The 17215-nt window shown below is 35.4% G+C and overlaps 1 protein-coding gene across 3 annotated transcripts; it reads right to left on the reverse strand.

Annotated features, from left to right (window-relative positions):
• Positions 1 to 4456: 4456 nt before the first annotated feature.
• On the reverse strand, positions 4457 to 16430 carry LOC143470057 (alpha-(1,6)-fucosyltransferase-like). 3 transcript variants are annotated; one of them, XM_076967917.1, is made up of 12 exons: positions 12814 to 12901; positions 12416 to 12537; positions 12220 to 12326; positions 9214 to 9373; positions 9024 to 9132; positions 8705 to 8939; positions 7286 to 7387; positions 7008 to 7149; positions 6790 to 6853; positions 6551 to 6663; positions 6292 to 6460; positions 4457 to 6152 (listed from the first exon to the last, which is right to left on the reverse strand). In XM_076967917.1, the coding sequence occupies exons 2-12, from the start codon at positions 12502 to 12504 to the stop codon at positions 5841 to 5843; spliced, it is 1602 nt and encodes a 533-aa protein (XP_076824032.1). In that variant the 5' UTR covers positions 12505 to 12537; positions 12814 to 12901; the 3' UTR covers positions 4457 to 5840. The 3 variants fall into 3 exon arrangements, with proteins under 3 accessions (XP_076824032.1, XP_076824035.1, XP_076824033.1); XM_076967920.1 differs by lacking the exons at positions 12416 to 12537; positions 12814 to 12901 and adding an exon at positions 16307 to 16430; XM_076967918.1 differs by lacking the exon at positions 12416 to 12537 and having other exon boundaries at positions 12814 to 12958.
• Between the last annotated feature and the right edge of the window lie 785 nt (positions 16431 to 17215).

The raw sequence follows: 17215 nt of genomic DNA on the forward strand, positions 1-17215 counted from the left end.
TTTCGGAATTGCCGCTGGAGGATTGCACTTTAGTTTTTTTTCTAATTTCGCCCCTGACTGGCCTTGATTGTATGCATCCACTTAAATGATTGCGTTCGCCAGATATTTGCAATACAGCTTCTATTTTATCAACAAATGAATAAAACTTTATTTTGCCTTGCATTGAGCATTTGCAGCATGAATAATGAGAACAATACACGGTGACGTAGCCTTCGTAATACCGGTTATCAGCTGCCTTTATGTTCATCACTCCACATTTACTTCGTAAGTAATGGTTCCTAATACAAGGAACGCATCCATGATATATTTTTCGAAGACGGCGCAAAACAATATAGACGTAATAATCTGATGCGAATCTGTGATCACCTCGGTCTTTTATCATTGCATTCCACTCATCCGTTGTAATTGTAAATTTCGTGCCACCCAGATCAATATTTGTTTTGCGCTTTTGTTCCATTGTAGTTAGATTGTCACAATACCGACCTAAGCTTTGCAATGTTTCATCACTTAACGCTTTATCTCTCGTATCTCGGGCTGGGTCTTCAGTTGTTTTGGGTTGAGGCTCATCAGTTTCGCTCTCGTTTGAAGAAGAACTCGGCAACGCATCATAAGATGAAATGCTTATATTTGAAGCCGAAAGCTGAGCTTGCTGCGGGTTTGCTTCATTAGGTTTTTCTGATGAAGATTCGTTAAGAATATTCTGACACGTTTCGCGATTTATCGTCGAATTGATGGTTGTTTTAACATCTTTCAATGTACCCGGAGATTGTGTTGGTGTGTTATTAGGTGCAGGGTCAAGATGGAAAAAAGTAGGAGTGGTTTCAGTGTCATTTATTATTGTACCCTTGCACACGCAGCGGCTGCTTTCCCACTCCTGTCGAGTTAATTTAAGCGCCAGACTACCATCAGGAAATACACACTTTGGATGAAGCCACTGATTGCATCCTTCACAGAACACGTACAGTTCATAATTATCTGGTTTATTGCAAAAGCAGTACAATTTTGGAGAAATAATGCCTGAAAGCCAGTCACTACATTGTGTTTTGAAAAACACGGGCAGTTTTACCAAATTTCCGATACTGTTCTGTTCACGTGAGTTGTCTTCTTTTGGAAAGCAAGAATTAGTTAATTCAGAATATTGCAATGTGTTTGCTGTTATTAAGTCATTGTAGTGTTGTAATACACTTTCTCTAAATTTAGTATTTCGAGTCCATTCTCGCCTAAGTCTTTTTATCCGTTGTTCTGATATCTTACATTTTGACTGCTTCAGATACGATTTTATGCAAGAAGAAGGTAAGGAATCATTTGGAAAACTATCAAGCATTATCATTATTTGCTCTGCCAACTTATGATGACTTTTGTTGAATGTGAAGTGAAACGACGACCCTGTACAATAAACTTCTTGTTGAACTATGGTTTCCATTTTTAGCAACTTTTCTATTGCTTCAATGTTGCTAGTGTAATATTCTTGTAAAAGTTTGTCCCGTTCCTTATGATTCTTCCAATATCCGTGCTTGGCTAAAAAGCTATCACGATGGATCCTCTGGGTAAACTTTTTTATGCCATTTTCCGAGAAATATACAGCAATGTTTTTTTCTATTGCTGTAGTTGTAGGTGGAGTCCCTCCTGCTACATCAGCGCTTAACACGTCGGTAACGTCATGTAAGTCCTTCCGTAAGAATACATTACAAATCTCTGTGAACCGCTTAGGATATTCTTTCTGCCTGACGTGGTAACTGATGTTTAAAATCCCAGAATTAAGAAAGTCACAAGTAAAGTTCTGTATGTTGTATTGCAAAACGTAACCCATTATTTGTGTTTTCATGAAAAGCTCATCTACCGTTTGTAGCCACATTCCTTCAAACAGACTATCGTAGAAACATTGCTGTTCCATAGAACGAAGATAACTTGAAGAAATTGATGCAGGCACTTAGAATAGGCCTAATACCACATATTTAGTTTAATTTGTGAGAACAATTTCAAACGATTGTTACAGGATTTCCTATAAGTTTATTCTTTTTGTCGATTCGGTAACCAAGTGGTAAAGGCGCTGTAGGCTTATAATAATGCACCCCGTGTTCGGTACGATACAAAGTGGCGCTACCGTTGTGATGGCACTGGGTAAATCATTAGGTTAACGACATTTTTTTAGTAGTGCCCTTGAACTGTGCCAAATACGGCATTTTGTACGTTTTGGGGGTACTATCACTTTTCTTAGTACCTGTCGCGTTTTTGTAAATTTCGGAACTTTCCGGTCCATAACGAACGATTTCAAGGTGACCATCGTGAAGAGGAGGAAATCTTTTTTAAGAATCTGCAATAAAAAATTCACACCTCTTCCGGGAACATTCAGCAGAATTGACGTGAAACATTTAATAAATACGGCATTTTGTACGTTTTGGGAGTACTATCGCTTTTCTTAGTACCTGTCGCGTTTTTGTAAATTTCGGAACTTCCCGGTCCACACCGAACGATTTCAAGGTGACCATCGTGAAGAGGAGGAAATCTTCTTTAAGAATCTGCAACAAGGCCTTTTTCCTTATGTCCATTATTACGTCATGTATTCAAATTGTTTTTTAATTGTGACGGAGGAGTACAACATTCATATCTCTTGAAACTCGTTTTGTGTGTATACTTCGTTGTTTTTTTGCTTCTTGTTGTTTTGTGTTACCATCATTTTTAATTTTAAAATATGTGTCTAAAATTTTTGTTTTTTTAACTTGGAAGCGTTAAACTTTGTCTGCTTTGTTATAAAATGCTGTTTCATTCTGTTTTTGAAAGTTTTGGTGTCGGAAACACTGTTGTTCGTTTGGATAGTATGATTCTGCTAGGATTCTGCCAGAATGACAGTGGTCAAAATAAAGAGATATTTACAATGATTTGTTTTACTTAAAACTTTGAGAGTGACTATTTCGTCGAAAGTAGGTCACTCAACCCATAGTTAAAGATAGTTATTTAGGGTTTAATTAATGTTAGATTTATGACAAGCTTAGGTTCCGATGTAATAATTTTTCAAGAAACTATGAAAATGGGCTTTGAACACACGATTTTTTTCCGGTGAAATAGTGGCAGCCTAAAATGTTTGTCTCTTTTCAGAACCCACTGTATCCTCTAGTCTGGGCAGGCGCATTCTTACGTCATATTTAAACTCATGAAAACTATCTTGCCATGTGTAGCCTATAGGCCTACTAGGCGTAGTTTGACCTGCATTTATTAAACGGTATATTTGCAAAACTAACTTTATTTAAATCTTAATTCTTTAACATCACTTGTTTTTTGTTAAACCAAACTTGGCTCGTGGCTTTCGTATATTGTATTTATATTGTATGGCGAAAGGTATTGTTACTTTATGTCAGTGGTCGGTAGCTTCAACAAATAATAATGTATGCTGCGAAAAAGAGAAAAGCACATTAGTTATTATTATTAATTAATTAGCAAAATTATTAGTTAGCTAGTAATATTTACTGCATTACGCTAAGTATATTTCACACGTGATGTTCGGCCTTCATTTACTAATGAAGTGAAAATTTAATCATAACAAAAGCTTGCCGACCACTGCTCTATGCGATGAAATGAATCTGACCTGACCTGACCTGACCTGACCTGACCTGACCTGACCTGACCTGACCTGACCTGACCTGACTCAAACCAAACCAACCAAACCAACCAAACCTGACTCCAAAAGGCTGCTGTAAACATAGTCTGTTACCTTCGCTCATATATTAATAAATCATAACCTTGTAAGCCTAATACTTAACTGGAAACACAGTCGAAACCGAAAACAGTAAAAGAAAATAGCAGAGGAAAATGAAAAGAGGAAATACTGTATTATGACGTTACAAAACGCCGAGAACAGCCCAAAGGCTTCAACTAGCGACAAACCAAGCAGCACACAATGGCCGCTACAATTGAATTAAAAAAACAGCTAATACAAGAATAAGCTAATAAGAAGAATAAAAGAATTAAACTAGAGAAAGAATTCGTGCATACGCGCTCACTCCTTAGTACAAACTGCTGAACAACATACCAGAACTTTTGCAAACAAACACCTTGGTTTATTAAAAATAAGTTATATTTTCGAATAATGCAGTTAATTGATTCCAATCAAAAAAAACAATGAAAAATTGCATTGGCAAGCACATCCCCTAATGTGAAGCCGCACTTAAAATTCCTAAATCAATAATAGCCGTATAGCCTTGTAATGGAATGGTTGGTTTATGGTATATGGTAGTTGAACTTGACAGTTTGACCCACTTTACTACAATGTTTGGTTGTCGAGTTGTATATTGCGGTCGATGGTATATGAGTCTCATAAGGTCGTTGTCTGCTTTTCTCAACCTTGGTATTAATTGTTCACCTTAACAAATTATAATCTTATGAAGGTGACAACAAAGTTGTCTAACTTGACACTGAACTTCTTCAAATTGAATTCAACAGTAGTTTTCACAAGAATGACAACTGTATAAACTGATTATATTGGAACTTCTTTGAAAGATTACATTTAGACATAACATTGGCACAGCAACAGCATAAAGACGTCCATATTACAGCATTGATCTTAGTAGGCCTAGACTTTTTGCTTATTGTCAACTACATAATATTACTGATACTGATAATAATAAACGCTAATGAAAACTTATACTGCAAACTAAACGCATGCAAAAAAGGCAAGCACGACATCTACGTCACGACTTTAAAACGATAAACACGAAGTAATGAATAGGCGATGCATTATTCAATCACAAACTAAAACAATGAGCAGGAAACAGGATGTCATTGACACACAATGCTTTAGCTTCTTTGAGCACATTTGCAAAACCAGAAAATTGTCGGCAAGATATTCATCTCACCTTTCGTAAAGCCGATTTCCGTAAACAAAACTCTATACATTATTCCTTATGTATATTTTAATCTCTCCTTATCATCACAGACTATACGTTTGCCCTAATAAACAATCCAAATATTTTACAGAACTATGATTTCTAAAAAAATGTGTTGATTTAAAAAAAAGGAGTTTTTATTACAAGTTTGGGAAAATGCTGTTTGTGAATATTCTGTCAGCATTTTGTTTTATATTAAATGGTAAACACAAAATTCAGTATAGGCCTCTTGATACCTTTTAGCCCCAGGTCCATCACGGTCTTAATACAGCTCTGGTAATAGTCATCCAGCATCATTATTAAAGTAGTTAAACTCATCAATAAACATACAAGCCTACCAAAACCTGCTGCGACAGGCCTCACTTAAAATTAAAACAAGTCATTTCTTTTGTTTATCCTGGCTATCTGTCGCACTGATTATTGTTTTGTAACGATGTAATTATTTTTTCTTTGGTTTCTTTGACATCTTACACCGCTGCGAAACATCGCAAGAATCCTAACGAAGCCTGCTGATATTGTAACTGAATAGGGTAAGTTCGTTCACAACTATGTGGACGCGTTTACAATTACACGGATGCTCGATACACTTTCGAATTCACTTACAGCGACTGGTCATCTTTCGTTTCGCGAAAAGAAAAGGCCAGGCCAATTTAACAGCTTTAGTTTTCTTGTAAAGTTGTGTGAGGTCGTCGTGAATGCAATAAAACGACAATCAAATCACTCGCGCTGAAAACAATTCGCAGGCAGGATGGAATTAATCAACAAGCTGTGTGTAAATATCAGCGAGCAAAGTTAGACGTTAATACAGTTTATTGTTTGTTCGAACATGTTTAAGAATAGGGGTTCCCGCGACCGGAAAAGTTAAAAACCACTGCTCTACTATAACTAAAATGCCTTACATTCCATGTATCAATGTTTGAGTGTTTGCTGCTAAAACAAAAAGAAATGAAAACACGCTCTTTAGAATATGTCATTCAACGCTGGATATTGTACAAAGGTGAATATTTCTTCAACCTTATGCATAGGAAAGCTGACGCGATGGCCAGCTTCGTTTCTACCGAACCCTTTGTACAAGGGACATTCTTTCTTGGGGTCGAGGACAATCTTTTCCCCAGTGGAAAAGGAAAGATCACCTCTTTCACCGAAAAAGTCTTCAATTGCTCGATAGGTTAAGGGAAGTCCCCGGAAATAAAATAATCGATAATCAATGGAGCGTGACTTAAAAGTAGCATCACCTAATGAATGCATGAGTTGTGTAGCAAGGCTCCCGATCTGAAAAATATATAAAGACAAAATCTGCTTCAACAATTTCATTGAACTGCAAATCAAAGCACAAATGCTTGTACAAAAAAAGGAATTTATGCCACAATAAAGACCTTGTTGCTGTTGCAACAAAATACCAAGTTTTTACATTAGAACTGTATGTCCCGACGAAATGATCGCTTTGTGATAAAATCATTAAGTTGCAAACTAGTGAAACAAGTTCTTCCTCCGTTTGCCGGCTTTTAACGGTCTGTGTCATATCTTTTAAAAGCTTTATATTGTCGACGCCATGATACAAGAATTCGAAGTCAGGGTACCTGTTACAAATAAACCCGGTTGGCAATTCGCTGATAAGCAAACTACTACGACGACACTACTACTTGTGTAGAATTTCTAGATCTACTTACTTGGTACGAGCATCTGGTATTACACTCGCTATATCGTCGCTAGCAACAAAGACTTTCCTGGTGTAGTTGTTAGCGCTTTTCACGCGACGGTCAAACCAGTCGGCAACATGTTCCTACAGTATTTTGTTTGTGAGTAGTTACAATACAGCAGCCATAAAAATAGAAATGTTTCTCAAGAGAAAAGAACGATTTGATTTAGGAACCAAACAAAAACAACGAAGAACAAGAATTAAACTAACCATATACTCTTCAACCTCATACTTTCTTTCTTTTGTAAGTTTGTCTGTTCTTCGAACGTGGATACTGCAATGAAAAAAGTCATGCATTATGCTTAATAAAACATTTTCCTCAAAGCTATTGTAATATTAACTAAATCTTGTCTTTAATAGGTTGTACTAATGAAACGTATTTTATCGTAGAAAAAATATTGGCTTAATGTTGAGAACTTTGTTGGTACCTCACGTAAGGATGAGTGAGATTTAAATTTTTTGTTATTTGCTGAACTTTGTCAACCATCCATGGTCTAGGTCTAAACAGGTAGCCTATGATTTGCCCAATCCACCACAAGTTTGGATTGTCGTGGAGCAATTTGAGCTTTTCTGTAAAATTTATTAAAAACAAAGCAAAGTGATATTGTTGTTTTGAAGTCTAATTCATAACAGAACACGGCACACATTTGTGACGCCATCGTCAAATAATTTATACAGCTTTAAAACATGTAACATGTAAATGTACCTTGTAAAATATGGGGAATAGCATGTGCCTTAAAAGCAGAGGGTGGATTCAGTTTCAAGTTTAAGGTAACCACAGAAATGTTGTCATAATTCTGATTCAAATCTAAATTGCACAAAACAGTTTTTATTATTTCAAACTTACTGCTTGCCTACATATCTATTTGATTGTATGCTATACGCCTAGTTAACCTACACGAATATTGAATATTGACTTTTGAAGTGAGTGGCAAAGCCCAAAATACTTTGAACTTAAATCACAATGTAATTTTTAACTAGTCGGTGATCAGTTGATCACATAGAAAAAATATTTTCCAATGATACGTGATGGTTAAGCTGTCATTGGCTAAAGTGTATGGCAAATTTTCTGCCAATTACGACGGACATGGCAGCAATTAGATGAAACCATATACATGCCTGCACGGCTGGCGCTTGAATCCAATCTATGGTAGGGTACTGCATCGTCCAGCTATTTGGAAGTAAAACGACTTCGCAGATATGTAGATGTGTCACGCAGTTTCACGATTTATAATTCGTTGCATAAAACCAATACCTATAGGCGTGTTAGCTTAGCACAACGCTATTGATTTGTTTTAGATGTGTTTTTAGAAATATATTGAAAGGTGCTTCACAAACGATGTGTGACTTCGTGTTTAGTATCAATGTTTTGTGCAACTTATGATTGTTTTTATTCTATTCCCTCCACAACTCCTTCCCGAGGCAGGTTACGCTGCCCGCCATTCCTTATATCGCTCCTAATTATAGTTGACTACGCGGTGGTGATGGGAATTTGGTGTTTATTCTGCGTTTTGGTTTCTGTAAGAAAAACTGTTTTTTTTTGACGAATAATGAGGAACGTTGTTTTTATTGCGCACCAGTGAAGAAACTGAAGTTTATTAACAGTTTTAAGAGCAAATATTGGCTATGTGACTAACCGTACAAGCGAGGAGAACGAGATAGGAAGAATTTAACATGATAGTTGTATTTGATGCAAGATGTGTATTTTCAGCATACTTTCATCACAGTTTTATGGTTTAAACATTGTTTATAATGCGTGCACCTTGCGGTATCTTTACAACTTGGGAATTATTTGTGGGTTTGGTGGCCATGCTAACCTACCATCTTATAGCACAATTTTATTATTGCTATCTTGTTTGTTTATTATTGCTATCATGTTTTAAGCCTTTGGGCTTTGCCACTTTGTCCTGCTCATCAATTGTTTGTGAGCAAGTATTTTACTGTGCTATAATTGCAACGGTTAGCATACTAACTTTTGCTCCGCACAGCTAATGTCGAAATACAAAACAATACAATACAGAACAATACAAAAACGAACATGTGATACATTCGTGCCTTCGCATCAATTTTATAGGCGGTCCCGCGACAAATTGCGTGCAGATAAATGTTCATTTAAGCATCATACCTTCTTCCAATTCTACAGCATCCATGGGCAAATCTTCATTCGAACATGTTTCACTTGGAGGAAGAAAAATTTTTTCAAATCCCTGGTATTTCACACTCTTATAATCAATCTGCATTACACGATTTGTACCCAACGCAAAAAACAAACAATTGCCAAGATGATGAAATTGACATCCAAATCCACATGAAGGAAACTTACAAATTAACCTTTTAGCCGTCTTACAGTCGCTTGGATTCTATAGAGACAAGAATCAGGTGTTTTAACTCCGCTTTAATTTTTAAATATAGATTTTCCAAAATATAGCCTGTCTCAAAGTCACCTGCAATTTGTGAATCCTTCTTTGAACTTGATCTCCAAGAATTGTTAAGTCATTGCGAGATTTGCGGTAGATGTCATCAAAAAGAAATGTAAGTTTTTGCACGAGATCACTATGAAATAACCAATGGAACTATAAGGGTTTTTCGTATAACTATAGGCTAAGAAGAAGTATTTTAAAATGTTGGAATTACTCGAATGGAAGAAAATTTCTATGATAATCTTCTTCAAGCGAAGTTTTCGTTGTTTGGTCCAAATCTTTACGAAAATATTTCCTCACGAACTCTTTCACTTGTAATGCCTCCGAATAAGCGTTTTTTATCAAATTTCTTCTGACACGAAGGGTGAATTGGCCTGAAAATATGAAAATATAAATTATACCTATTATGGAGTATTTCGAAAGAAGAACATAAATGGAGATTATCCGACATCGAAACACAGATTTGGATCACACGAAGCTTGACGAAAGCACAGTCCGATGGCTGCGGTACCTGCTGGGCAAGCAGCTTGCCTGCATCAAACACAAAAATATAAGAACGGGAGTTTGTGACATTTCTTAAGATTTAAGGACATTGCAAAGCATTTCGGAGAGAAGATGAAGGATTAATTATATAGACGAAAATTAAAATACTATACGAAAGGAGTGGTGGAGTATAGCGCCAATGGAGCCCTACCGCTGTCTTATACAATAGAACAGTACCGGTAAGTAAAAACCTTTGTCATACATTAAAAAGGGTCGGCGGAGTAACGTTTTTGTATGATTACGAAATGAGGTGGAATACTACCAGTTAAAAGATAGGTAAATAGACCTAATACTGTACAGTGTATAACATGGTGTAGAGTGTAGACCTTTGTTCTCAAGGATTTTTACGCTGTTCTCTTTTACTAATCTCTGGCATTTCTAATGAAAAGTACTAGTTCAAACCGGTTAACTTCGAGCTCTACTGAACAATACCATGAGACGGCAAACAAGCTTCATCGGCCGCATCATGAAAAAAGAAAAATTGGAACATACAGCATCCTGGGGAAAGATTAAGAGGAAATGTGAACGCGAAACACAACTTCTTAGTTTTATCAACAACCTAAAGGTATATCTTCACTGTACAACCGTAGAAATTTTTAATGCACTTAAATACAGAAACAGATGGAAAGACATGTGTATCAATGCAAGAAGGCCCAAGTCTGAGTCTGACATGGCACGCGAAGAAGAAGTATTTCCTAGTCCTCCCTACAACATAAATTTGCAGTAGGAGGAATTACGGTGATATTAAGTCGAGCTTAAAACTTGCCAAGCCAAAGGGCTGCCGTTGAAATCATTGGTGTATAGACGCATGAAAAGATAGGGTAAAATGTGATAGGATGGAGTAGATGTTGACGTTTCGTGAAAATGAAAAACAGGAATATCGTCGTTTAATAATGAGACGTGATTAAAAAATGAAATATATGAAATCCAGCATACGTCCCATAGAAGCGTTGTCATCTCGAGTAAGGGATAAAAAAAATAATAATTCAAATTATAACAGGATAGAAGTCAATGTGGATTAATTTATAGGTTATGTAATGTTAGAAGTAAGGATGACGACATCCCAGTCGGAAATTGGGTGCTGGTTATCTCGGGGATATCATGATTTTTGTTAGTTTCATGTGGATTGTCAATGACAATTCATAGAGACAACTTTTATTTTTATTTTTGTAACCTTGTCTATAACTATTTGGGCGTTGGGTATGCTATGGATATATGCCCGAAAGTTTCTTCTCATATTTTTGCTTTAAAATTGTCACATGTATGGGCTTTATTGAAATAACGAGCAAGTACTGTTTCAGGACAGAACAAAGTTATTATTTAAATTTAACAGTAAAATTTTTGAAAGAAGAACTATACAATTTCATGAGTTTGCTAATGCTGCTCTATGCAACGTGTTGCTTTGGGTTAGTATAAGGTTTATTTGATACAAGTGCTTTTGAAATTGAATTCAAAAAGTAGAGCAAGCAAAAAGTGGTCGAAAATTATAAAGTTGGTTACATTACAGTAGAAGACTTCTTTACTGTACCGCTAGTCTTTTTTAGAAACATTGTATTTGTTGTTTAGCATGAAATGAAAGTTAGCTTCTCCCATTCCACTAATTAAATCAATTTTTTCAGTTACCACAAAATTCCTAGAATTCACTTATGACACCACAAGCGTCGTATTCCTTTGTCGTGCATTGTCATGCAAACTTTTGAAAGAGAAAATGTATAGGCCTAACTGCTAGTTCACTGGACAAGAACGGCTAGCTATAAGCGCGTCTGGTTCTGATCAGAATTGTGTTGTAAAGTTGTTGGCAGCTTTTAAAGGTTTGGTTGCAACTATATCACCGAAAAAAAAATCTTGCGATCGAAAGCTATTTTTCATAGTTTCTTGTTAACCTAACTTTAATGTTGAACAGTAACTTAAAGGAAACCTAAATCCACCTTTTAATCTAAATCTAACTGCAATAAAACCAATCTAATCCAATAACAGCTAAAATCAAGATTATATATCAACAAAATGCTATCGGTGAAATTCTTAGATTTGTCGTAAAAACCGGTAAAAGTATAATTATATTGTTGGAAGCTGAAATCAGTTGTTATATTCCAAAAAACTTGGTCCATACCCTCAAATCATTAACATGCAGTGATATAAACAAACTGAACATTTTTGGGTAAATCGATTTTAAAGCATTGTTGAAATATTTATGTGTGAAACAAACATATTGCAAACATATACAAAGCTTGCAAAAGGTTTCTAAATTAACAAGTTTGCAGTCATGTTTCTGTAAATAAAATGTCTCAAATTTGGTAAAAAGTCGATAAATGGTTTTATTGTGTAAGTGGGTAAAAGACGAAAAATATTGAGCATTGCAATTTATCGTGAATCACCAATACATTTGTGAGGAGACCACGAATAAAATTTTCCAAAAAACTTTGAGAACCACTGACCTAAACCCCTATTTACTATGTTATCTGATGACAACCAAATAGAATTTTAAATTTTTTAAAATTATGTCAACAAAACTCTATATGACCATAACCGCTTAGTAGGTGTGCGTTCGTCCGCAGTGTACTTTTTTACAAAACGTGCTTTTTTTCTTTCGTGTGACATGATGTCACCATTGAATTATAAATAATTTCTTTATCATTTTCACTTCCTTAAGAAGAATATTTTTCATGTTTTGCAGTACCATTATATTGATTCGCGTTGATTTCTTTTAGTGAAGATGCTCGCATTTCTTCCCCAGCATCTCGAATTTTAGTTAAATAAGGAGATTTGCAACCAATTCTTGTTGGCCTATTTAAAACAAAAACAAAAAGTTAATTAAAATAGATACAACAAAACAACGCAACGTTGATATTGTTGTAATATAAATGACAACACACCTAGTTTTTAATATCATGAAGTTGTATAAAATTACGGTATTCAACCCAAACGAAAAAGCCAGCAACAGCAGAAGCACTTTTTTCTCCATTTACCGTAGAATTAGATCAAGGTAAACCTAGTGCTGCAAACCATATTTTCTTTTAGGCATAACATTGACAGAATACAAAGCATTTTGTCTACAGCAACGAAATATATAGGTTTAAGTTTTCAACTTCTTCCTGGCTATTGAAATAACCTAACTTAAAACATTCGCCAACTCAAATGACAACGACTATCTATCGAAAGTAATCTGATGTTTTGGACTAGCCGTAAACCTTTCAAAAGGATACAAAGAAGATAAAAATGGATATATAGTCTATACAAATGAGTTGCATTAATGAAAATTAATTAAGCCTACTTGATGTCCGACATCATGTCATTTTATTCAAAGACTTGACATAGTTTTTCCTTGAAAGTCGTTTTTCGTTGGAAGTCTGAGTCTTTTTCACAGAAGTTGTCGGTAAGACTTGTTCTGAACTTTAAAACTAATTTCTTTTAGCGTTGTGCAGTTTAACTGATAAACTTATACTGTTTACGCGCATATACAAGTTGCAGGTTTTTTATACAAACCAATCAAATTATTGTGTTGTGGCATAAAACGGGCGGCATAATCTGTTCATTGTATGGAGGAAACTCAGTAAAAGATGCAGCGAAAGTAAACGCGACTGCCGAAAACAAAGGCAGAAATTCAAACTGTATCAAGAACTCAGATCTCAAACTGCATGACTTGGTTCCGAAAAGTTTGTGTTCTACAAAGTTCTGATTTCAAAGAAATATTTTCCATAAAAAAACAGTTTAACGTGAATTAATCCGTTTTCAGGATGCCAAAAATTTCCACTCCAATTCTATGAAACCCAGCACCTTTCAGGCCAGCAAAAGTTGGGCAGAGACCCTAACTTACCTGCAACATGACCATTAATTAGCACCACAACACTGCATGTAGCGTTAGCAACGTAACAAAATCAAAAATAGAAAATCGAAACTTTAGTTTTTGTATAAGCTTATTGTTGTTAAAAGGATTGGCGCACACGTTTATTCGGTGACCACATTCCATTTTTTAATCTAAAATAATGCGACTACGAGGTAACTACAACCATTATGACGTCAGTATGCATTAATTGCAATGTGCATGTGTTTTCAATTTTAATCCGTTTTCAGGATGCAAGAGTTTCTACACTGATTTTTTGTTAGTTTAAGCATTTAATCTAGTGACTTAATTGGCTTTAAGTTTTCTTTTTAACAAATTTTGTAATACAATAAAATATCTTTTAAACATTTTTTATCAAAACAAGGACTTGTCTTAAACCGACGTAGCCGTTTGCAATAGAATTACAACAGGTTTAGAGTTTACTGCGAAGTTTTGGTTAATTATTATCGACGTACAATTTTCTGCATGTCACATACATGTTAACATAACAAACAAACTTTTAGTTGAGGTAATATTACTTTGCTTAAGTTACGTAGTTTTTGGGTTTCTCATGTAGAAATGTGTGTATGTAATGGCAGAGCTGGATTAAGACCGTGGTGGGCCTGGGGTTAAAAGGTATGAAGGTACCTATACGGTATTTTGTCTATCATTTAATACAAAACGAAATACAGACAGAATATTCGCAAGCAGCTTTACCCCAAACGTGTAATAAAAATTTCTTATTTTTTTAAATATTTAGCCAACACGTACTCCATAAATCATATTAATAATTTCGATGGTTCAATAAAGGAAATATATGTACTGTAGGGCGTAGGCTAAAATGGGTATAGGAAGTTGAACCGCGGCTTTACATTAGGGGAATTACCTGCCAACATAATTTTTATTGCTTTTCTTCGTTAATTGGGATCAATAAATTACATTATTGATATAAACGAAGGTGTTTGCTTGCTAAATTTTTTTTAGGCTACTCCGCATTCTACTTTAGACTGAGCGTTTATATTCGCAAATTCTTTCTACTGTTAAATTCTTTACACGGGCTGCTCTTTTTAATCCAATATGACAAAGTAGCCTGGCTTCACCGCGCTCTACAGGTGAAGGTCACGGCCACGAGCTAAGTTTGGCTTAACAGAAAACAAGTGACGTTAAAGAATTAAGATCTAAATAAAGTTAGTTTTGCAAATATACCGTTTAATAAATGCAAGTCAAACTAAGCCTAGTATAGGCTCTATACATGACGTACTATCTTTTATGAGTTTATTAAGTCGCTTATCCATGAGTTTAAACGTGATGTAAAAATGGGTCTGCCATACATAATAAGTTGTGTCTATCTTCTGCATTCTGCAAGCACGGCAGCAAGCAGCAACAGGTTGAGCAATAACGTCTCATAGGTATCCTTTTTGTACCATTTTCGTACAGTTTCAAGGAAAACCACAAAATGGAAACGGAAATACACGTTCTGTAGCCAAGGACTCGAAAACGTTTGCTAAGCCGGTTCGCTCCGTAGCGATCAGTGAAATATCTCCAAAGAAGTCGTGTAAAAACTCTTTTCAGACCGAAGATGACAAAGGTAAGCAGGCAGGAATAAATGAATCACAGGTATTCCAACATCAGCACAAAATTTTTTACTGTGAAGTTTAAAAAATTTTTTTTTACGTACGACGATCTTCATTTTCGTTACGAAATTTATGTCTATAGCGTTAAAAATTGTGATTTCTTTACTCGTATTCTCGTAAGCAAACAATTGACACTTAGGCTAACATAGCCGTTGTAGGCCCAGGTCTGTAATAAAACAAGTGATTTAAGTCAAAGAAAGCTACAATATAAGAGGAATCAAAAAACTCGGCAAACAAATATCCATTTTCCTTATGAAAAAGGTTTTGGAAAGGTGCGTTAGAAGACACCGCTTTGAATTTTGATTTCAATGGTCATTTTAAAAAGTTGCTGTTGTGCTACTATAGTTACGTCCCCAGGGTCACGGAACAATTTCCTGAAAAAGGGCGAATAAAAAATCAATTGAAAAACCATTTAATGTCCCATAATGTCAATAATTGTGAAAAGAAACAATCATCTCGTCTAACACAAATATATTGGATGCAAAAGTTTCACACAGCTGCATATTTCGTATAATAACACATGAAGAAGTAAGATTAAGCTTGCAAAAGTTGATAGAAATAAATTAAAATCATAACCTTCCAGGTGCTTCATTATTCTACTATTGCTTTTATGCTGTTATACTGCATATATAGGAATACTGTAAATTTCATGTTTATTTACATTTCGTCATGCAGCCTGACAGTATGTCAATCAAGTAAACATTCGACAAAAAACCCACGTACCTACAGACTTTTGTGGCAAACATGCTTGTTGTTTTTTTATAAAGTGGTTCGTATTCAGGTTGGCCTATTTTTACCAGTGGATCTGGGGCTGCAACCGCATCCGCCCCCTTTAATCCGCTGTTGTGTACCGGTTGCGCAATGTGCAAGCACAAAATCTAAATCCCGACTGAGGCCAAGTAGTTCGAGTGCCGGAATTGCCACTGGATTGTCGCATACAGTGTTCACTTCATAAAAAAGCGCCCTTGTTTATAAGGCGGGTGAAATGATGCTAAAATGTTACCATACTAAAGATCTGCAGCGTACGACTTGGAATCGTGAAAATGTTGCCTTATCAAAAAAAGACTCGAAGAAGTGAGCGTATATCTACTGATCTGCAGGATTAACAGCATAGTAGGTTTAGTGCACCCGGTACACTTTCCAAATAAATTCATTATGGAAAAACAATATAGGCGTCTGTAATTAGAAGGCGCTTTCAAAAATTGCATTTAGAAAAGAATAGAAGCGGCGGATTGTGTTCGAGTAAATGTCTATTTCCATAAACAAAACAAAACAAACAAACAAAATCTTAAAGCTGTTTTCATTCCTACCTGTAAAATCATTTGATTTTTCCGTTAAACGGTCAAACCTTAATTAGTTCTTTTAACTTAGCGCTCTTTTAATTTAGCAATTCAGCTTTGGTCTTTTATCTGAAGAGAATGGGTAATCACATTCTATATGACGATTCAGATTCAATAACGTTGTTAACAGTTATCATTAACATTATTTAAACCGGATTCTGAAAACCCTTGTATTGACAGAAAACTCTTCATTCGCCAGTAATGTCATTATTTCTCTAAATATCTTTGAGTATCTAAATATTTCTAAATATATCTCCAAATGATAACGATCGTAAAGCAAGTTTTCAGTGTACGTATACTGCCTTCTGTTTGAAGAATTATATCGTACGTTTATGATGTTGCCATCAGGAAGTTATAGTGTCAGAATAAGGAAACCCGCTTTGACGTGATATCATTGTTATATTGTACAGTATTTCACAAAGGCTCAAATAGACATGCACAATACAGAATAATTGACTATTCTAGAATAGTCTTAACATACATCCGTGAAAATGTCCAATATAGCAGATATAGCCCGACGGCACATCTAATATGACATCTAATTAAGTTTTAATTACATAGCGATCATCACTATTAGTAACCACAACAGTTTATACATTAAAGACAACATACAGTATTGACATACTGTAACATACAACATGCTCTGAGAGCAGTAGTAGCAACAAGAATTTCCAGAACTAACAAATATTGCATGACTTTTAACCACGAAAATAAAAATTGCACGTTTAGGAAAATGTTTCAGGTAATTGTGGGCTCATCAAGCCTTCCCAAAGTGCTACATCGTATGGTCTCTGATTGGTCTAACACTTTTAGTGACGCGATGTTAAAGTGGACCTTTTTCATAGAGATCACAATTTTGAAGAACGGACGGAATATAAA

Source organism: Clavelina lepadiformis, chromosome 9 (genome assembly GCF_947623445.1).
Source record: "Clavelina lepadiformis chromosome 9, kaClaLepa1.1, whole genome shotgun sequence".
In the NCBI taxonomy this organism is placed as follows: Eukaryota; Metazoa; Chordata; class Ascidiacea; order Aplousobranchia; family Clavelinidae; genus Clavelina; species Clavelina lepadiformis.